The 23811-nt window shown below is 42.2% G+C and overlaps 1 protein-coding gene across 2 annotated transcripts in view; it reads right to left on the bottom strand.

Annotated features, from left to right (window-relative positions):
* The window catches only part of SCAF11 (SR-related CTD associated factor 11), a 114374-nt gene that overhangs the window by 27036 nt on the left and 63527 nt on the right, over nt 1-23811 (bottom strand). For both annotated transcript variants that reach the window (XM_040410600.1, XM_040410609.1), the window contains exons 9-11: nt 9472-9567; nt 7357-7451; nt 2486-5347 (exon numbers count right to left, since the gene is read on the bottom strand). In XM_040410600.1, the coding sequence (XP_040266534.1) occupies nt 2486-5347; nt 7357-7451; nt 9472-9567 (3053 nt within the window). The remainder of the gene's footprint in view (nt 1-2485; nt 5348-7356; nt 7452-9471; nt 9568-23811) is intronic.

The following is a 23811-nucleotide window of genomic DNA, read 5'->3' as shown; positions in this document are numbered from 1 at the left end:
GGTGCTTAAAAAATGGTTTTGGAAATTTTGTTGAAAATTCAAAAAATTGCTTCTAAAAATTCGAAGCCTCATAACGTCCTAAAAAACAAAATGACATTTACAAAATTATGCCAACATAATTTAAAAAATTGTGAATTAAAAATTTTCGGATTTTATTATAAAGGTGAAATAAAGCAACTCAAATTTACCACGGTCATGAAGTACAATGTGTCACGAGAAAATCTCAGAATGGCTTGGATAAGTAAAAAGCTAGGGATGTCCAGATACCATTTTATTTTAAGACAGTACGAGTAAAGATACTTTTATTTACATACTCACAAATATAACAATGAAATAAATAACACATTTATTTTGTGACCACTGACCAACCAATTTAATTTAGTCATAGGGGAGATTTATCAAACCTTGTACAAAGAAACAGCGGTGCAGTTGCTGATAGCAATAAAAAACTATTAAAGCTGGAATTTGGTTGCTATGGACAACTGCTTTACTTTTCCTTTGTACAAGGGTTAATACATTAATAAATGGGCATATAACAGTGTTGCCCAACCAATGTGCCGTCAGCTGTTGCAAAACTACAACTCCCAGCATGCCCGACCAGCCTTTCACTGTTTGAACATGAAATGGAGAGAAATTAACTGAATTTCTCCTCAATTTTATGCACCATACCCACCTGCTGTAATCCTTCCCATGCGGATGCACCAGAGTACTGGGAGGAAGTGGCTTTAACTTCCTTCCATTGCTAGGCAACCGCACAGGACTTGGGAGCTGCCGCACAGAAGTCTCACCCCCACGCTGATCAGCTGGGACACTCTGCCGTCCCCACGCTGATCGGCTAGGAGCGCCGCTGCCGCATGGAAGCCGACACAGGCCCCATCGCCGCAGCCACCATCCCCACCGCTGATCATCTGGGACAAGCCGCTGCACTGCCATCAGGTATCGGCAGTGGTATCGGTGACATCTGCACGAGTACAAGTACTCGTGCAAATGTTCGGTATCGGGACATCCCTAGTAAAAGCGTTCCAAAGTTATTACCATCAGATTTGCAAAAATCAGCCTGGGATTTAAAGGTGAAAAGTGGCTCGGTACTGAAAGGGTTAAAGGGGTTGACCACCTTCTGGCTACTGTTGTCCAAAATATACATACACAAAAGAGGATTTTATGGCACTTACTAATATAACCATTTGTTAAGTGCCGTATGCTATATTTCATAAACCACGTCAGCTGGCTGGGCAAATCTATGCTATTTGCATAGAGGTCATGTCCATAACATGGCGCCTGAAGGAGGATCATATGACCAAGCATTATTCAAACACAATGCACTAAACTCCTAACAGTGCAAATGCAGATGGCATGTGTAGTGTATTGTGGTGTCTGGTCACACGACCTTCCATCAGCAGGCATCTTATGGATAGAACCTCCATGCAGATTTCACAAAAGATTTGGCAAACAAGGAGCCATACCTTATGAAATAGAGAATGGTGCAGAAAATAGACTGTATTAGTGTCATATAATCATCTTACATACTCATTGGATAAACCGTAAACAAAAAGTGGGCAAGCCCTTTAAGATATAAAGTGCAAATTTGGAGTAACACATTACTACTGAGGAAGCAGTTTCGTGGGAATATGCATGAAGTTTCTCACACCCAGATGGTAACCTGCAGAGGCAACCCCAAACCATTTCTTGGGCAATTCATATTTTTCCATTTGGACGTCTCAGTATTACCACCTTTTGGGTGGTTGTTTGACCCGACACTACACTATGCTGCAGGTGAGTGCAGCATAGCAGAGGTGACAGGCTCCCTTTAAAGGGAACCCGTCACCTCCAACAAACATCCCAAGCTGGCAGCAGTACCTTAGAGTAGCCAGCAGCATGTTTGTAACGATCATTTTCTTCCTGCAGGCAGAGAAGCAAAAGCTGTAAAAACGTTCTTTAATCCCCTGCCGGTGCGCTTCTCTAGTCAGGCTTGAAGTCACGGAGGCAGCAGCCTCCTTGCTACAAGTCACAGTAACCATGCCCCCTTCCCTGCCCCTTCACTGTGACTGACAGCGCTTATGCACGACAGTTCGGCTGGCTTTGCCGAACTGCCGGCTGTCAGTCACAGCGAAGGGGGCGTGGTTACCGTGACTTGTAGCAAGGAGGCTGCTGCCTCCATGACTTCAAGCCCGACTAGAGAAGCGCACCGGCAGGGGATTAAAGAACGTTTTTACAGCTTTTGCTTCATCTGCCTGCAGGAAGAAAATGATCGTTACAAACATGCTGCTGGCTACTCTCAGGTACTGCTGCCGGCTTGGGATGTTTGTTGGAGGTGACCGGTTCCCTTTAAACGCATTCTAACTAAATTTTTATATAACATGATTTCCTCACACATTTAAGGCTTGCATTTCCTTAACCAAAAAGATATTTTCTAGTCAACAATGCAGCTGGCTGTCTCCAAGTCAAGCATACTTTGAACAGGTATTAGTTTTATGAAGCAACAAACCTTGCTCTTGAGGCTCCTCTTGTTTAGGCCATACACCTCCTTGAGTGCCTGTAGAGTTTCTCCCCCTTTTTGAGTAGTAATTTTGCACATCAGCAGGAAGGGTTTTTCTCACAGCCCAACTTGATGCAGAAGACCACCCAGATCGATCAGCGGGCGGGTCAAACGAATCCTCATATTTAGGTTTATTTTTACTTTCTGGAAACCTTGAAGACTCTTGCCCTGAAGTATTAGAATTTCCTGAGTAGGGCTGTCTACTGCTCCAATTATTCTCATTTTGGTCTCCATAATTAAAGCCACCTCTAAAACCTCCTCGTCCACCACGACTTCTAGGCGAGTTCCAGTCCATGTTTACATTTCTGTTCCATGAATCCCCAGACCCATAGTGGCTATCCTCCCAATGGGAACCTCTCCCTCGATTCCCTCCTCTGCCTCTGTCCCCCCTGCCTCTGTCCCCCCTGCCTCTCCCCTCTCCCCTTCCCCTGAAATCACCTCTTCCTCTACCTCGGTCTCCTCTTCCTCTGGCATCACCCCATCCCCGGTCCCCCCTCCCTCGGCCATCTCCCCTCATCCAAGTATCACCTCTTTCTCTGCTCTCTGCAGATTTCATCTTTTCTACCACCCAATCAGGATAATCATTTCTATTGTCCGGATATGCCTCAGCTGAATCTCTAGCATCATATTTTTCATTTCTGAAATTTTCATGTTTGTCGTGTTCATTTCTTCTATATTTTTCACTTCCCCGAGGACTTCTCCAATTTTCATTTGAACGTCTTTCTTTCCATGGTGGAGAAGTACAATCTTTTTCACTTTTATCAACTGTAATACTTCTATTTCTGTGTCTGGTACGTGATCCAGACCTTGATCTGCTTTTAGATCTTGAATGTCTACTTTTAGATCTTGAATGTCTGCTCCTAGATCTCGAATGCCTCCTATGGTGTCGGTCTCTGCTCCTCCCTTTTCTTTGACTACCATGACCACGCTCTCCATCTTTCTCTTTACTAGGTGATCTAGATTTACGTTTAGTGGGAGAGTCTCTAACTTTAGAGCGCGAACGGGATCTTGGTCTTTCTTTAACATCATTTTTGCTAGGTGACCAGGTTGTTGATGGGGAATGAAATCTAGATTTCCTTGTTCGCGATTCTTTTTTGGGTGTATCACAAGGAGGTAATGACTGCTTTGGAGGAGATTGAGGTACCTTGCTTGTAACCAAGGTATCTGATAGATTTTTCGTAGGTTCAGTAATGCTCACCAATTGCTCAACTTCTGAATCATTATGTTCACTACATGCTGAATCACACTCCATTGCTACTGGTTCAATGTTATCTTCACAGAAAGCCTTCTGAAGGTCATTTTTTAAATCAGTTTTTTTTTCGGTATCATGTATTTTATCATCAGTCAAAACAGGTTTTTTTAATTCATCATTTCCTAAGCTATTGACTTGAATTTCTCCAATATCAGATAACTCCTCAGCAGGGGTATTTTTTGATAATGTCAAAGATTGTTCTGTAAGCTCTACTCTATTAACAGAACAACCAGCAGTGTCTTGATCGTCTACCTCAGAAGTCACACTTGTTTTAACATCTTGCTCTCCAATGCGCTCTTCCTGTTCTGCTGACTGCAAGTTCACCTCTGAAAGTTTTTCTTGCTCGTTTTGTTTGTGCATTGTTTTTAAAGACTCATCAGGCTCAAGTTGTTGGATGTTTGGGGGTTTCTGGATACTTTGTTCTTTTGATACATCGGGAAAGGTTGGGGTATTGTCCACATCATACTGTTTTGCTGACTCAAGTGGATGTGTAGACGGTGTGGAGCTTGACTCGTTTTCAAAATGGCTTTCATTTGCCTTTAGACTAGTGGGCAAATGGTTTTCTGCATTAAAAGTAATCTCTTCAGGTGATGGCAAGTCCTGCAAATGTTCTATAGATTTAAATTCTGTGCAAGGCGGCGGTGGCGAACATGCAGATTCCTCGACATTGACCTGCTCTACTTTATTACATGACAAAGGTGGCAAGTCTGTATGATCAGAAATGATGTGCTCTGCTGACCCAGGAGAAGAAAAGGAACTTTCACCATGTGAAGCATTTAGATTCTCAGATTCACAAGAAAGTTTTCCTTTTATTTCCAGCTGACTTTCAGCTGATTCCACATAACTTGGCTCATTTACAGATCTTAATAAATCTGTTTGACTGTCCTCCAAATCAGTCTGACAGTTTTTAAAGCTTGGCGAAGGGGATGAGTGTTCAGTATCAAACTGATGCTTTATATGCAAATCAGGACTAGCCAAACTATCCTCATCGACAGACTGCACATTGTTTGCAGGTGAGGAATCCAGCAAATGTTTCTCTTCAGAGTGTTCAAGAGGAGAGGACATATCTGCATGACTGTTTTCTTTTTCATTGCTATGGTTGGGAGACTGATTCATTTTACACTGTTCAGTTTCTGACAAGTCATCTTCTGACATTTTACATTTCTTCTCTTGCTCACTTTCCGAATCTTCTTTATCTTCTTTAGAATCCTCTTGAGATTGTGTTGCTGAGCGGAGTCTTTTTCTAGCTTGAGATCCCTTTTTAGGAGCTTGTTTCCGTTGTTTCGAAGTTTGCTTTCCTGGGTGTTCGGCTGAGGAAGTATTTGTAGTGGCGGTAGCAGCATTATCATAACCAGGTGTATCATTATCAGAGCTATTGGATTTTGGGGAGCTCTGGAGATTGCTTGTGCCAGATTTGCTATTTCGTGTGGATCTCCGTCTAGTGCTGGATTGTACTGATTTTTTTCTGGTTCCTCTGCTGGTTGATGTGCCAGATGCAGCTTGCTTTTTCTCAGTGCCATCTTGTGTACCAGTGTGGGCACACATTCTGTGTGAAAAATCTATTTTCGGATAAAAACAAAAATCAAATTGCAGTTACAGTTAAACAAAATACATGATATACATTGCTTCTTCATAAACAGTCATATAAGCACTTTTAGACAAGAAATTGAAGCATTCACATTTTTTTGCTTTAGACAGATTAAGGGATAAGTGAATGGTGGAGTCCTACGCCTGGGCCCCCACCTATGATCACGAGGAAAGGAGCCCTGCATCTCCATATGAATGTATGAATAAAGACAGGTTACGTAAAAGTGCGTGAAACAACAAATGGCATAAGCCCCTCTAGCGGGAAGCTAGCTCAGAAATAACTGGGAAAACCTATAAATCGAACACAGACTAATTAGCTATAAAAATAAAATTGTATTGGAATACATGGTTAAAAAACATAATGGGAGATGACAAACAAATCAATATCAAAAGTGCGGTACAACCCTGGGAGATCTGGGTAAGAGGTGTGACATAAAACAGAGCCTGAGAAGAGAATGTAGAGAGAGATCTATTGGGTAAACATCTAATCAGTAAAGTGCAAAAAGTGCCGTATAACGACTCTACCCTACTAAAAGCCTCATAGGTAGTACATATTGTAGACTCAATATAGATGTAAATGGTCACATACCGTTAATCAAAATAATATCTCCACAGGAAGACTGCACACATTAGATGTTTACCCAATAGATCTCTCTCTACATTCTCTTCTCAGGCTCTGTTTTATGTCACACCTCTTACCCATATCTCCCAGGGTTGTACCACACTTTTGATATTGATTTGTCTGTCATCTCCCATTATATGTTTTTTAACCATGTATTCCAATAAAAATTATTTTTATAGCTAATTAGTCTCAGGTTTTCTCCGTATGTATGTAGCAGCAGGCTGAGACTATGCGCTGTTGCTCCATTCATTCTTTACGAAATGAATGGAGACGGCTAAATGCTTCATTCTGCTATTTCTAGCAGACCCGAATGAATGGGGCAGCAGGATGCATACTCAACCACTGCTCCATTCATATGGGGACATGGCACTCTTGTTCTTGTGATTTAAGAAGATTCCAGCAGTCACACCCCAACTGATCAGAAATCTATCCATTCTCCTGTGGATATGGGATAAATTTGTACCTTGCGACAACCCCTTTAATGATTAAGTCTTACTGTAAAGCAACAATGGAACAGTGTAAGGCTACTTTCACATCTACACTTTCCTTTTCCGCTATGGCGATCAGTCATAGGATCTCAATAGCGGAAAACGCTTCTGGAATACATTCCGTTCTATTTGGTTGCGTCCCCATCGCGGTGCGGAGCAAGACGGATACGTCATGACTTACAATACAAGTCAATGGCGAAGGATCTGTTTTCTCTGACACATTAGAAAACGGATCCGTCCCCCAATGACTTTCTATGGTGTTCATGATGGATCAGTCTTGGCTATGTTACAGATAATACAACCGGATCCGTTCATAACAGATGCAGATTGTTGTATTATCACGATAGAAGCATTTTTGCTGATCCATGACGGATCTAGCAAAAACGCTAGTGTGAAAGTAACATCTATAATTTGACCGGAGCAGCCGGTCGCAGATGCATGCGGCCTCTCCTTTCATTTCTCCAGGAGCTCCAGAGATAGCCAAGTATTGTACTCTGCTATCTCCGGAACTCCCATAGATATAAATAGAGCGATCGCATGCATTGGCGACCGGCTGCTCTGGCCATTTCAGGGAAGCAATAGAGTATGGTGCCCCCTTCTCGTGATAAGTGGGGGTTCCAGCGGTAGGACCCCCAGCAATCTAATACATATAGTTATCCCCTATTCTGGGTATAGGGCATAACGTTAAACAACCAAAACACTGCTTTAGGTAGACATCAAAATGTAATTTATCCACAAAAGGGTGCTGTTCTCTCCAAACATTACCACAAAAACCTAGAAAATAAATAAATAACAAATAATCATTTCAACTACTACTTTACTTCTTATGTATTATGTTACAACAATTAGGAGATAAAGTAGAAGGCTTTACCTTTTCTTCTAAAAGAAATAGGCCTTAATGGAAAGACATATTCCTCCAAAGATGATGGTGGATGGATGAGTGTTTCAGCAGGTAGAGTGGAATTGCTAGAAAACAACAACAAGTTACTCAAATTTAGAACTAGTTTAAAAGGGTTTGTCCCAAGAAAAATACTCTACAATTTTCAAACTAGCACCTGGATCTGAATACTTTTGTAATTGCATCTGATGTAATAAAATTTAGTAAAGCCTGCGAGTTATTCAATTATATCTATCTATCTGTATAGTGCCACTTGCCATTTGTTCTTTTCCTTATTTCCCTGTCCACCTCAATAATGTTGCTGCTGAAACAGCCTGAATCAGTTGTTTTGCCTCTTAGTAATGACATGCCCAAGTATATAGTCAACTGAAAAATAATTTGTGATGGTCTTGGAATGCTGTGGCATAAAAGCAAATAATGTGAAATAAGCAGCTTTATTGTACAAAAGTAGTTAAACTGTCAATAAATATAAAAAAAAACTTTAAATTTGGGATCGCTGAAGTTATACTGACCCACCCCCAAAATTATATTTTTACGCATATAAACAATGGTCAATGGTTCATCTGTGACCATGTCCACAAAGGGTCTGCTTTTGGTCTGTGTTTTTGCCCTCCATGTGTCATCTGTTTTTCATGTGCCCTGCCAGGCTGAAAAGTGGATGTCCAGAGCATCTCCTACCAATGGTCCAAAACCACAGAAAGAATATGGATGCCATTCATGTTGGTCTTGTTTTCATACAGACAGCAATGGGAGAGTATGGTCCACAAACTAAAATGAGTGCTTCTGTTGCTTTTCTACTAAACCAGACCGAGAAAAAAACTGATATATGAGATATGTCTGGAGAACATGGGCAGCACAGGCCTGCAATTCCCTGATGTGTGCATAACTCCTAATGCTATTGCTTTGACATTTTGGTCTTTTAAGACAACCTGCGGCAACTTAAAGGGTTTCTGTCATGAGAAATAACGTTATGTAGCGTACTGATATTAGCTAATGTCAGCAGTACATAACAGTATGATGTATAACTCCCTGCCGCCATTCTCTTAAAATAAAGAAGGTTATAATATGCTAATGAGCCTCTAGGTGCTATTAGGGCATTGCTTCAGCACCTAGAGGCTCAGTCTACGCACCCTTTGGCACACAGGTCCAGTTGATTAACTTTCAAGTTCTCCTCAGTGTCCCGTAAATTCTGCGCCATCCCTTTTAGTATTCGGCGCAGGCACAGTGAGTGAAGGACGCACTCCTGCTGCCTTCACTCACTGCGCCGAATACTAAAAGGGACAGCGCAGAATTTACGGGACACTGAGGAGAACTCGAAAGTCAATCAACTGGACTTGGGCGTGCCAAAGGGTGCGTAGACCGAGCCTCTAGGTGCTGAAGCAACGCCCTAATAGCACCTAGAGGCTCATTAGCATATTTTAAAAGTCTTTATTTTAAGAGAACAAATTTGATCCAAATTTCATTTCAGGATAAATTCCATTTCCTTGTGCTTCGTGGTAGCGAATCAATTTAACCTGTAAGGGTCCATTTACACGTCCGCAAACCACGGACATCGGCGATGTGCGTTCTGCAATTCCGTATACGGGCCGCACAATGAATGGGTCCGCAATTCCGTTCTGCAAAATGTGGAACAGAATTGCGGACGTGTGAAAGGACCCTTATATAGAGTAAAAACAAAAAATACACACAACATACTTACCTTCTACATTAGCTCGCAACAGGCCGGCTGTCGTCATCTTGATGACGTCATCTCGCCAGATCTTCAAGCAATATGGCGGCAACCATCCCATCGTGAGCAAATGGAGGCGGTAATTTTGATTTTATTTTTTTAATGTTAAATTTTACACTGTTTTTACACTCAGATGCCGTGATCATGTATGAAGGTGGCATCTGAGGGGTACAATGACAGGGAGCCACGCTATCGCAGCTCCCCGTCATTGCACCTGCTACTTCCAAAAAAGTGCTTCGTGACAAAGTAACTAGTCACAAAGCAAATTTTTTTTCTAAAATTCGGCGAAGCAGCCGAATCAAATTTTCTAAAACTTTGCTCATCTCTAGTTATTACAGTACAATTCCAAAAGCTCTTACCACTGAATTCCTTCAGCACCAAGTGGTATCCTCAGGTGCTTCAGTGCTTCCCTCTTACGTCGTATCAAACAGATTTCATTTTCCTCTTGTTCAGTTCTACAATAGATTTTAAATTCAATAATCAGTAATTCAAAAATGTTAAATGGGCAAAATATTTGCATAAAAAACATGGGGAAATTAATGCCACTTTATTGTTGTAAAAATGTATAACTTTTGTATTTTATGCCGTTCACACCACAGGCAGGGCATGGAAAAAGTGATGGGCTGCCTGTGCTCGACACGTTTCTCATTAACTTATGCCAGATAACTGGTTGAAAATTCCACTGGATTATTTTTTGCCAAGGCTGGCGTGTATGAGAGGAGCACCAACTGCTCTCAGGACAGCATCCCGGGATTCTAAATGGCACTGCGCTAGGTGGAGCAACGTAGCTTCTTTGTTCCTGCAATCGGTGGTTGTCTTACCACCCAGACCCACACTGATCACAAATTATGATGTTAGAAAAAAGTGGTTTTCTGGGCTCCAGATATTGAGGACCTAGCCTCAGGATGGGGTGTTGTCAGGAAAGACTGCTGCTGGCTGAACAAGCATTGGGCTGACTGCTACTGAAGGTTTTATTAACACCTTAAGGCCTCTTTCAGAAGAGCGTGTCCCGTACGGAAATCACGCTCCGTGAGTGATTTATTGTTCTAGATGCTGCTCGTTTCGCAGGAACACACAACGTTATGATGATTTATAATGCTGTGCGTCTCTGCATGACCTTACTCTTACAGGATTATACTGACATATCTGTCACTATAAGGCCTCATGCACACGGCTGTTGTCCGACGGAGCCTATATTGTGGCCCGCAATACACGGGCACCGGCCGTGTGCACCTGGCATAACGGATGCGGATCCATTCACTGGAATGGGTCCGCAATCCGGATGGTCTGTGCGGAAAGTAGGCACGGAACCCCACGGAGTGCTTCCGTCCGTGCCTCCGCACCGCAAAAAATTTGTGGTCTGCGGAATCCGCACGGATGTTGCCCGTGCATTGGGGACTGCTGTGTGCATGAGGCCTAACTCTGTAGAAGCAAAGTCATGCAGACATATACAGCATTGTCAATCATAATGCCATGCGCTCCTGCGAAACGAGCAGTGTACATAACAGGAAATCATGCTCACACACAGAGCGCGACTTCTGCACAGGACACATTTGCCTGAAACTAGAAAAAGACTTTTCTTACTCAGGAAAGTAGTATGCAGCCTATTTCATTCACACAATAACATAAGATGTCAGGCAGAATTTGATAGACTGGTTTTCAAACTTAAAGGGCATCTGTCAGCAGATTTGTACCCATCAAACTGACTGACTTCTTGCATGCACACTAGGCATCTGCGTTGGTCTCATGTTCATGTGCCCGCATTTATATGTAAATGAGCCTCTGGAACCAACGGGAATGTTGCCATTACACTTAGATGCACTGCTTTCTCTGTGCTTCACTAACTGATGGGGCCAGGCATGATGATTTAACTGCCTGGTCCTGTTAAATTGCAGAGGGTGGGGCAGTTGCAGAGAGAGCAGAGCCTCTAGGTGTAACAACGCCCCCGTTGCTCCAAAAGGCTAATTTGCATATATTAAAACATCATTTTTCTCAGCAATGAACATGGGACCAACAAAGATGTCTTCAGCTTCTAAGCGCTCATGTAACAAGTCAGCCAGTTTTATAGGTACAAATCTGCTGACAGATGGCTTTTAAGTGTTCAGAGGGAGGTAAAACAAGCCCCATGAGAAGGAAGCCAATTTGCCTCATATGAGGCGAAACCATTCTATTTGGCTTCAAATATGATAATCAGAATAAATCCCTAAACCAACATTTTATATACAGCAGTCTAATAACTTGCAGAGCATTAAGAAAGTATTCAGAAACTTTCAGTTTTGCCACATGTTGATAGGTTTCAACCTAAAGAGTTTTCTTGTCAAAAGAAAATGATGGCATTTATTCTGGGACTATTGCCAAACCTGAGAAGGAAGGACAGTGCAGGCCTCCAGCCCTCCTGGCCACTCACTGTGTAGGGGAACGGTGACACCATACACAGCACTGCAGCTCAGCCCATCCACTCGAAAGCAATGTCTGATTAGGAGCCCCACAGCACCCGCCAACTCACTAAACCAGCAATGCAGCCCTTTATTAGGGATTGGCAAAAGTCAGATCTCTAATGATCAGGAAGAGATGGGATCATCTCATCAATTTACAATACTACATACAGTAATTACAATGTTCATTATTATATATATATATATATATATATATATATATATATTTTATACACATTTTTGTACTCAGACCTTTTCCTTACCACTTTAAAGAGGACCTTTCACCACTGCTGACATGTCAGTCTTAAAAGCTTCATGCATTCCCCATGTAATAACAAGGCTGGAGCATCTGTTCTTATGACTATGTTGTGCCGTTCCTTTATTATTTCTACTAGAAGTTATGGATGAATTGCTAGCAGTCTGCAGTAAGAGTACAGAGGGGAGGTAACCAGTTGGGGGTCTGTACCTGCACAGTCTGAAAATGGCAGCACTGATTGGATAGAGTCAGTCTGTACAGGTACACACCCACAACTGGTTACCTCCCCTCTGTACTCTTACTGCAGACTGCTAGCAATTCATCCATAACTACTAGTAGAAATAATACAGGAATGGTACAACATACAGACATAATAATAGATGCTCCAGAATTGTTATTACATGGGGAATGCATGAAGCTATTAAAACAGGCATGTCAGGAGTGGTGAAAGGTCCTCTTTAAGACAGCTTTTGCAGCCTCAAGTCATCTTGGGTAAGATGCTACAAGCACACCAGTATTTTGGGGATATTCACCTATTCTCTGCAGGTTCCCTTTAGGTTGGGTGGGCAGCATCAATAGATATTTTTCAGATATTTGTATAGAGATGTTTGAAGGTATTTCTCAGCCCCAGTCAGAGCCCTCGTGTACTCAGCAGGTTTTACCATTCTTTTTTTTACCTCAATCCCCTCTAGTACCTGTAGATGATAAACATCCACAGAGGAAGATGTTGCCTACACCATGCGTCACTATATGGATGGCACTGGCCAGGCGAAAATTTGTAGGGATTTCCTCTACACAAAAGTCTTGGCATTCAGGCCAAAGAACTCCATTTTGATTTCATCAGTCTAGAAAATTTGGTTTATCATGTTATGAGAGTTCTTAAAAGGCCTTTTGGGAAAAAAAAACAAAAAAACAACAAAGCAAGCTGTCAAGTGCCTTTTATTGAAGAGTGGCTACTGACAGGTTCTTAGTCATCTCTGACTCCCCCGATTGCTCATATGACACAGGCAGACAGCTCTATGAAGAATCCTCTTGGTTCTGGGGGGCTTAAACAAAAAAAAAATATGTTTTTCAAAACTGCAGCAATTTTTACCAGTCGGCCACTCCACGTAAATACAGCGGTGTCCTCCACTCCGGTGATGAACAGATGCTCGTCAGGAAGGAACACTCCATTCCCAACATAGTCAGCATCATCTGCTGGTCTAATACAGGCCTTAGACACTGGTCAAGTACACAGTGGGTTTAAGGCTCTATTCACATTACACTAAATGTCAGTTTACCATATGCACCAAGAAAGCACCCAGCTGTTCCAGTACACAGATGGGCATTTTTTTTTTAGCTTTAAGCCTCATGCAGATGTCCGTAGAACACGGTCCGCGAGATACCGGACTGGCATTGCAGGAGCGTACGGAGTCATTGGTTGCTATGACGCCGTGCACTCCTGCAATGCCAGATTTGAAATTTAGAATTTTGGATCATGTTCCACTGTTAAGAGGTGGAGGATAGGGAGTTATTTCTCAAGCAGAGAGAGCTCCAGTGGATTCATCGTTTACAGACCCTTAAGCCTAGAGGCCTGAACACAGTTCAAATGGAGCCTCTTTGATTGAGATATTGGGATGTGCTGTAGTCCACTGAGGTTGAATCTTCTCACCGTGATGAACTGTAGGAAATTACAAATGATGTTTAATTCATCTGTATTATGTAGCTAATCTACCTTTTTTTTCAGAATTACATCATCTTTATCATTCCGTCACCACTACACCTTGATGGTTCAGTCTTGTGTTTTAACGTTATTATAGTTTCAACCTCTCTGGTTTGGCCTTCTGGGAACTACTATTAGAACAACATATACACTTAATCAGATATATTATAGTTATTTTGGCTTAATTATGTATATATACACACACTTCTCTGCAATAAGGTTCTAATTTGTGTAAACACCTTTTGTTGGTGAGCTTATGTGATTTTACCTAGGGAGTCTGGGAAGAGAATTTCATCTCATGGTGATGGACATGAACTTGTGCCCTTCTCCATGGGACCGTAACAGGTGTGTTGTGCTTTTTCATAAGCGTATAAAACATCTAAATATCCATAGTGATGTGATATATACATACACACACCTCTATAAAGAGGCCATATTGTTATATGTATGTATTTTAACCCTTTCATGACCAAGGGTCATTGATGCCCCAGTGTCCAGGTCAAAATTTACAAATCTGACATGCGTCACTTTATGTTGTAATAGCTTTGGAACGCTTATTTATCCAAGCCATTCTGAGATTGTTTTCTCGTGACACATTGTACTTCACGATAGTCAAAAACCCACTTTTTAAAGGACCAGTTCAGGTCTAAAGTCACTTTGTGGGGCTTACAAAGTGGAAACCCGCCATAAATGAACCCATTGTAGAAACTACACCCCTCAAGTTACTCAAAACTGATTTTACAAAACTTTGTTAACCCTTTAGGTGTTCCACAAGAATTAAAGGAAAATGGAGATGAAATTTCAAAATTTCACTTTTTGGGCAGATTTTCCATTTTATTACATTTTTTCCTTTAACACATTGAGGGTTAATAGCCAAACAAAAATCAATATTTATTACCCCGATTCTGCGGTTTACAGAAACACCCCACATGTTGTCGTAAACTGATGCAAGGGCGCACGGCAGGGCGCAGAAGAAAAGGAACGCCGTATGGTTTTTGGAAGGCAAATTTTGCTGGACTGGTTTTAGATGCCTTGTCCCATTTAAAGCCCCCCCTGATGCACCCATACAGTAGAAACTCCCAAAAAGTGACCCTATTTTGGAAACTAGGGGATAAGGTGCCAGTTTTATTGGTACTATTTTGGGGTACATATGATTTTTAATAGCTCTATATTACGTTTTTTGTGAGGCAAGGTAACCGAAAAATGGCTGTTTTGGCACATTTTTTTTTTTTTTTTTTACAAGACTCATCTGAAAGGGTAGATCATGTGCTATTTTTATAGAGCAGGCTGTTATGGACGCAATGATATCAAATAGGTCTACTTTGTTTCAATTTTACATAATGAAGCATTTTTGAAAAAGAAATTATGTTTGTGTGTTCATTTTCTGAACGCAATAGGTTTTTTATTTTTCTGCCGATAGTCTTGTGCAGGGGCTTGTTTTTTGCAGAAAGTTGGTTTTTATTGGTACCATTTTTGGGTCCATAGGATTTTTTGATCATTTTATTATTACACTTTATGGGGCAAGGTGACCAAAAAATTGGCTGTTTTGGGACAGTTTTTATTTATTTATTTTTACAGCGTTTATCTGAGGGGTTGGCTCATGTGACAGTTTTATAGAGCAGACTGTTACGGACGTGGCAATACCTAATATGTATACTTTTTATTTATTTAAGTTTTACACAATAATACCATTTCTGAAACCAAAAAAGTTCTGTTTTATTGTCTCCATAGCCATAGCTTATTTTTTGGGCAATTGTCTTAAATAGGGTATAATTTTTTGCGGGATGAGGTGACTGTTTGATTGGTACTATTTTGGGGGTCATAAGCCTTTTTGATCGCTTGCTGTTGCACTTTTTGTGATGTAAGGTGACAAAAAAGGCATTTTTGGCACTTTTTTTTACGGTGTTCACCTGAGGGGTTAGGTCATGTGATATTTTATCGAGCACTGGTTATTACGGATGCGGCGATACCCAATATGTACACTTTTTTATTTATTTGACTTTAACACAATAGCATATTTGAAGTTAAGAAAATGATGTTTTAGTGTCTCAATGTTCTAAGAACTATAGTTTTATTTTTTGAGCGATTTTCTTATGTAGGGTCTCTTTTTGCGGGATGAGGTGACGGTTTTATTGGTACCATTTTGTTTGATATACACCTTTTTGATCGCTTGCTGTTGCACTTTTTGTGATGTAAGGTGACAAGGCTTTTTTCACACAGTTTTTTATTTTTTTATGGTGTTTATTGGACGGTGTCTATCATGTGATATATTTATAGAGACAGACGCGGTGATACCTAATATGGTTATTTTTTTCATTTTTTATAGGAAAAGGCAATTTTCTTTTTAATTTTACATTTTTATTTATTTTTACTTTTTTTTTTTTTAGTAAGTCCCTCTTGGATCTTGAAGATCCAGTGGGGCTGATGGCTGTACTATACTTTGCAATGCTCTTGCATTGCAAAGTATAATACTATCAGATGCCTTGTAGGTGGTAACAGCGGGGGCAGCCCCGGATGCCACTGCCGTGGCATCTATGGGGTTACAGCAGAGTGTCAGCATAGAGCCGACACTCTGCTGATGGCGGCTCAGGAATGGAGCCGCGCCATCACACACAGAAGGGGTACCGGGGGCAGCGCTGGAAAGAGGGGGGGGGTACGGTCGCCAACATTGAGGGAGGCTGGGGCAGGAGGAATGTATGGGTAGGGGAGGGGGCGTGACAGCAGCAGAAGCTTTAATCCAAGCGCTTTGATTAAAGAACTGGCTTGACGTTTTTAGACGTGATAGCTGCACGGGGCATGTGCAAATATCACGTATATAAACGGATTGCAGTCGGGAAGGGGTTAAAGATGGCCAAGAGAAGTTCATGGAAAGGTCACTGTTAATAAGATTTCTTCTCATGGATGTACCAGTCTGAAAAGAGGCCCTCTTGTCTCCTTATGGATTTATTACAGGAGATCAGGGTGCTCTCTAGACACAGCTGGTGCTAATTACCTCTACAGTTTGGTATTTATTAATGAGGAAGAAAATCTGTGATATCTATATATGCTTATAATCAACCTTAGTTTTGTATAAGAAAATCAATAAGACATGTATTGTTTTATATTGTTACGTATTAAGGACATTTATGTATTTGCTATCGTATATATATTCTTAGGAACGCATATATTCCTATTATAATGATGAAGACAGTTTGGGTATGGACTCTGTTAATGAGTATCTGTAAAGATGTGGTGTTTTTACCCACAATCAATTAACCGTTGGTATAGCAGAGGAGGCACAGATATCTGAGAAAACCAGCTAATAATTTTATTATCTATGACAAGTTTAGGAGTGTGAGAAACATTCAAAGGGGCGCCTAGAAGTCTGTCCTTAATTGGTAAGAAGTGTCAGAATTAATCTCTCTAGCTTTGATTTAAGTTCTAGATGTGAAATGTATAAAATGCAAGATGAAGTCAGACTTGCGTAGTTAAAGGGGTTCTGCACTTTGTGTAAACTGATGATCTATCCTCTGGATAGATTAGCTTCTGATCGGCAGGAACCCGACCCCCGGGACCCCCGCTGATCAGCTATTTGAGAAGGCAGCGGCACTCCAGCAGCGCCGCTGCCTTCTCACTGTTTACTGCAGGTCCAGTGACGTAACAACTAGTATCAACTGGCCTGGGCACGGCTAAGTTCCATTCAAGTGAACAGAGCTTAGCCGCGCCCAGGCCAGTGATACTAGTCGTGACGTCACTGGGCCAGCGGTAAACAGTGAGAAGGACGTGGCGCTCCTGGAGTGCCGCTGCCTTCTCAAACAGCTGATCAGCAGGGGTCCCGGGTGTCGGACCCCCGCTGATCAGAAGCTGATGATCTATCCAGAGGATAGATCATCAGTTTAAACAAAGTGCAAAACCCCTTTAACACTATAGTATGCTGCTAATAGCTTATACAACAGTGCCACCTAGGTATGACTAGGTGACATTACAACAGAAGCAGAACTGCATTCTGGGTGATGTAGTGACATCACCACCCTTATCACATGTACATGCCTATCCGACAGTGATTGGAAAGTTCCAAACTAGGAAGGTGTGTTTAACTGATAAGTTTGTGGATAATAACCCACATAGAGGAGGTAAAAAAAAAAAAAAAAAAGAATGAAAGAAGAGGAACAAAGAAAGAGCCTGGAGAAGGATCGTGATCATCAGGAAAACTCTTGAGAGCCGACTTCCCCTAGACTCTGCCTATCACCTACATTCTTGGGTAATGTATGATTTTTATGCGTGTGTAGTATTGATAAATTCACTTCAGATCTAGCCAAAATACCCATTTTGTGTGGATATAGTTTTAAGGTGCCACATCAATATTGGCACCGTTTAGTTACTATGCATATTAGAAGTGGGCGATATAGACGATATGCGATAAACAATATAGATTTCGTTTATATCAAAGTAGAACATGGCATGCGCCGCTCTCGGCACGCACCATGTTCTCCTGAGCCGGCACAGTGGAGGAGAGAGTCCCTCCCCACTGTGTGCAGCTGCCGCTGACCACCAATGAGAACATACTAGGAGGAGGTGGTGAGGGACTGTGGCCACTGCGCCACCAATGAGAACAGAGAGGAGGCGGAGGGGAGGGACTGTGGCCACTGTGCCACCAATGAATATAGTTAATATGCCTTAATACAAACGCAGCCTGCATGTGCTGGCCATATCCCATACCTGGCCTCTATTACTGCGCGCCGTGACCCGCTGCAGTTAACCCCTCGGGTCCTGAGGGGTAAATTGCAGCGGATCACGGCGCGCAGTAAGAGAGACCAGGTATGGGATATGACCGGCACATGCAGGCTACGTTTGTATTCAGGCATATTAACTATATTCATTGGTGGCGCAGTGGCCACAGCCCCTTCCTTCTACTCCCCCCTCTTCTAAGTATTATATTAAATGCCCGCCCCCGCTCCAAACGATTAAATAATTGGTGGCAGTGGCCCCAGGGTGGCAGCTTCTGATCAGAACCCCAGCAGTGTAATCGCAGGGCTCCCATCGGTTACCATGGCAGCCAGGACGCTACTCAAGCCCTGACTACCATAGTCAGCTCCCTGCTGCTGTGAACTATGCACAGGGCAGCAGGGAGAGTGTGAGGTCCTATTCACTCTAATAGAGCTCTATTAGGGTGAATAGGACAAGGGTTCTAGCCCCTAAGGAGGCTAATAGTTAAATAAAAAGTAAAAAATAAATAAAGTTTGCCCCCCCCCCCCAAATATAGAATATATCGCGATCTATATCGCATATGCTTAAAATTATATCGCAATATAGATTTTAGGCCATATCGCCCACCCCTAATGCATATAACTGAATAAAGGATCTAATATTGAATTCAGAGAAATCTTCTCTGTTAGAAAATGTAACTGTGACAGCCAGGTGATCACGTGTCAGTTTCTCCTCCCTCCCCCCAGACGAGTTACCTAGGGAACACCCACGTGACCACGGTCACGTGTTGGCGCGCCTGGGTCACGTGACTCGCGTCCCAGCGGGTGATTAATGGATACAGCAGGGACGCCGGGGCATGCGCCATGACCCACACTGGAACCACCAACGAGGTAGTAGTCGTTTGTAATATATTTTATTTAATACAGCTGTTGCTGTTTTCTTATATTGCACAACCAGAGCACCTCACAGGTGGTGGCAATTGGTCAATTATGCACTAGGCACTTTGTTGTATTAATGTACATATTACAGATAATTCTGAATGAATTGCATTAGATACTAATTATGTTGTAACACTAAAGAATTCATCTTATGAATTTTGAAGCATGTTTTGTAAATATTGACAATCAATTATGTAATTACATTGTTGCTAAGCACTGTGGGTATTTATGGATGCACTGGACATCATTTGTTTGCTTGACAAAGGCTCGATTGAGTTGGGCTGAAACATTGCTAAAGGGGGGTAATAAAAAGGTCTGACACCTTTTACCTACGCTGGAGTGCTGCATCATCATTTTTCTCTTCAGATGCAACAGAGTAGCATCCATTTTATGTATGCAGGGAGCCTTCTTGACTCCCAAGGTATACATACACTGTTTTATGGAATGTCCCCAAATCTGATTTCAAAGACTTAGTGTCCTCTCTCAATAACAATCTGGGATTGTTCTTCACTAGCGAAATAACCACCACATTTGTTACCCCAACACAAAGCTCTTGGCTTTCAAGTAAACCATTGGGCACCTACAATTGTGGTGGATGTGTGGCCTGCAAGGCGTTCAAAAAGGATTAAACTATAGTGTGCAGCATCACGAAAAGGAGTTACACAATAAGATCCTTTATCAATTGCAGAACGGTGGGTGTAGTATACATAGCAACATGCATCTGCAATCTACAATATGTTGTGAAAACAAAGCGCAAATTTAGGTGGCGTATAGGTGACCACTTGCGGGAAATAGCCAAGCAAGCTGATACTCCCATCGCCCAGCATGTCCTGAAGCATCATCCTGGCATGATGAATTGGGGGGAAACAGACAACCTGCTACCCCAGAAGGAAGCTCAGTAGTAGTTTACCCTGCAAACGGTTAAGCCACAAGGACTCAATAAATTCCTCTCCTTTACATGTTTCATCTGATCATGACAGCTATCCTTTATGGATATTGATGTTCTTATTGTTAGTTCTGCAGTATTAGCATTCCACTGGCCCACCTTTCTTTGCCTATATTGGTACCTCTGTGTTGGGGTTTTAACTACATAACCATTATCTATCGCACGTTTATGGAGGGACTTTTGTGGTCAGTCTTTTGGCCTGTTCGCCTAATTGCATGTTTGAGGCTTAGTGCATCCGCTTTTGAGTTCCCTACAATAATGGTCTCTTTGGCTTAGCGATCTTCTAGACATTTTAGCCTTTTGAGGTGTCATGATAGGTCTCCTAGTACCCATCCTGGGTCTCCTTATGTCAATAATTATCGCCGTTCCTATATTACTGCAGTTAGTCACTTCTAATACATACTAACCTCCTGTGCTACTTGTGATGTATTAAGGCGGAACGGGGGAGTGCTGAGTTTGACACTCCCTCCAGTGTATTGGCTCCCGCGAGGTAAGCTCAGCCCAGGTGGGCAGGATCTGTTACTCTTGAGCGGCACCTGGAGCCGCTGGCTACAGGCTGCACGCTCACCAATCAGTAGCGTGCAGTGTTTTTGTTTTTATGTTTGTCTTTGTTTCCAAACTACGCTCCTGATGAATAGGCTGTTTATAAAATGCAGTCAAAGAAACGCGTTGAGCGCTATTCATTTAGGGGAAACATGTTAAGAAATCCTATGGCAATTTAGTTACAGGGTAGCATTTGTGATAAGTATCTGTTGTGCCATTTTATACCTGAGCCGTAGTGGCAAACAGGCAAGAGGGCTTACACAACAGGGGACTACACTGGAAGTTACAGAAGCTGGTATTGTGTACAGCATTAACCCTATCCAGCATGGTCACCCCTAACTCCCTGTACTTGTATATCCTAGGATAGGTTGGAGAGTCAATAATATACATATTACTCTGCCATCCCTGTGCCGTGCATTTAATTGGGCACATTAGGATATTAAGAAATTGTTGTAGGTGCAGTTGTGATGAATAGTGTATGGAGTTGTTGCCTAGTACATTCTGGCGCCTTGCCCGATTTTTAGTTGTTGAACGATTACCCCTCTTTCTATTTTCTTCAATAAAAGTTATATTTTAGCGACAGTCTTTCAGGCAGTTAACAGTATTTACTTAGGTCAGATGCCAACTTCCTTCATCGTGATATAGTTAATCTATACAGACACTCAAGATGCAATATAAAGAGCATAAAACAAATTTTCCATATTAAAGTTTTTACCTTACAAAAGCCATTACTAATAATTATACACATTAAGGCCTCATGCACACAACCATATTTTTGGTCTGTCTGATCAGCATTATTTTTTTATTTTACAGTGGGTCTCGCAAAAATTGTGGGACTTTGTTCCAGGATGTAAGATCTACACATTTCTGCACACACTATTAGAAAACATCTAGGTACAGCCTTTTGAGATCCTTACTTAAAGGCATACTGCTGCTCTCTGCGCTCCTTGTAAACTTTGATACATTTGTTCACATTTTGTTTCTTCTAAATAGCAAAAAAAGGCCATAAAGGCAAAATACTGAGAGAAACATGAAGGGGAGAAAGTGCTCAAGGAAACATGTTGATGCAATTACTGAAGCTTGTAATACAAGACGACCATATAAACAGTATTATGAGGCATCAAGTAGGACAAACGCATTCCGGTTTAATATAAACATTTACAGGTCTGGAGGAAGAACAGCCAAAGATTGGGGGAGAAAAAACAAAAACAAAAAACAAACAAACGCAAAACTTACTACACATGAGGATTGGGGAAAACTGAGAACAGAGTTTGGCTGAGCATGCATGTGTTCTCAGTAGGGATAGGGGACGAAGTTGCTGCCAGAAACCTCTGGTGATGGCTTATTTCTTCCCCCCCAAGAACAAAAGAATTGGGCATTTTGAAATCCAACATGCCCCCAAAGCTTCTGTTCATCAACATCTCCTATTGGGGGTGTGTGGGTCTCGCAAAAATCAGTATACATCTAATTTTAATAGCCAGCTGAAAGGGGATGTGTCCAATACTGGGAACTAGTGTCCATGAGGAGGCAAAAAACACCTCACATTCCCAGTCCAAGCTCCCTACTCCACGGCTTCCATGCATGTCACTGTTAAAGTGGGTTTTCTACCGGCCAAATCACCAAGGCCTCAGCAGTGAGCTGTGCAGTAAAACCACTTGAACGGTGAGGCTCAATGAAACCACTGATGTGCATGTAAACAGCACACCATGCTTCCTGTCCAGCAAGGCCCAGAAGTGGCAGAGATAAGAGCTTGGTGCTGGATTGGGAAAGCTTTAAAAATATTTTTTTTCTCTTTAGCTTGGCTCCATGGTCACCAGAGAACCCATGTAAGGCCATTTTGGAGACTACTCAGCCATGTACATGTAAAATACAGCACTACATACACTCTGGGTCAAGGAAATCAGATACGGAGTTCCCAAACAATGACAGTTGTTGCTTTTTCTCTCTCCAGATGGAATCAGGAGATTGTGCCCCAGTACCTTAGGGGAATATACTTTGTAGTACAGTAAACACTTAATACAAGGGGAACTTATTTCTGTTGTGTCAGAAAAATTCAAAGTTTTGGCACACACCACCAAATTTGTGATGTCATGATTTTCCTTCGCACTCTCCACTTTAAACAAATGGGTGGAAAAGTAGGTGTGGTTAGCTGTTAATTAGCTGTATATTAGAGTAAAAACTTCTAGATGAGGGATCAGCAACCCTCGGCACACCAGCTGTTGTGATGCTACAGCAAGTTCCATTAACCACCTGCCATCTGGGCCATTTGCCCCCTTCCTGACCAGGCCTAATTTTGCAAAACTGACATCTCACTTTATGTGGTAATAACTTTGGAACGCCTTTACTTATCCAAGTCATTCAGAGATTGTTTTCTCGTGACACATTGTACTTCATGATAGTCATAAATTTGAGTCAAAATATTTCACCTTTAATTATGAAAAAATCCCAAATTTACCAAAAATTGTAAAAAATTAGAAATTTAGAAAATTGTGAATTTCTCTGCTTTTAAAGGGATTCTGTCATGAGATTTGAGCCCTATAAGCTAAACATATGGCCAGGTCCGTACTAACAACATGAATCCTAAACTGCCCTTATTAAACCTGCTTGTGGCTCTATTAGCCCAAAAAACATTTTTTTATAAGCTGTCACTCACCTACCTAAGGTGCCCAAGGGGTTTTACGTTAACCCAGGGTACCCGCCCGCACCCCTCGCCGTCTGGTGCCCAGCGCCGCCTTCCTCGCCTCCGCCTCCGCAATCCTCCCGTCCCTCTGCTAGATCCGGCACCTGCGCACTAGGCTCAGCCTGATGCGCAGCGGACTCCTGGCAGCGGCTTCGATGAGCGAAGTGCGCATGCGCCGCCTGATGCGCATTTCGCTCAATGAAGCCGCTGCCAGGAGTCCACAGCGCATCAGGCTGAGCCTAGTGCGCAGGCGCCGGATCTAGCAGAGGGACGGGAGGATTGCGGAGGCGAGGAAGGCGGCGCTGGGCACCAGACGGCGAGGGGTGCGGGCAGGTACCCTGGGTTAACGTAAAACCCCTTGGGCACCTTAGGTAGGTGAGTGACAGCTTATAAAAAAATGTTTTTTGGGCTAATAGAGCCACAAGCAGGTTTAATAAGGGCAGTTTAGGATTCATGTTAGTACGGACCTGGCCATATGTTTAGCTTATAGGGCTCAAATCTCATGACAGAATC

This window comes from Bufo bufo, chromosome 1 (genome assembly GCF_905171765.1).
Source record: "Bufo bufo chromosome 1, aBufBuf1.1, whole genome shotgun sequence".
NCBI lineage: Eukaryota > Metazoa > Chordata > Amphibia > Anura > Bufonidae > Bufo > Bufo bufo.
Note: the sequence above shows the minus strand (reverse complement) of the source record. Positions and strands in the feature narration are given on the sequence as shown.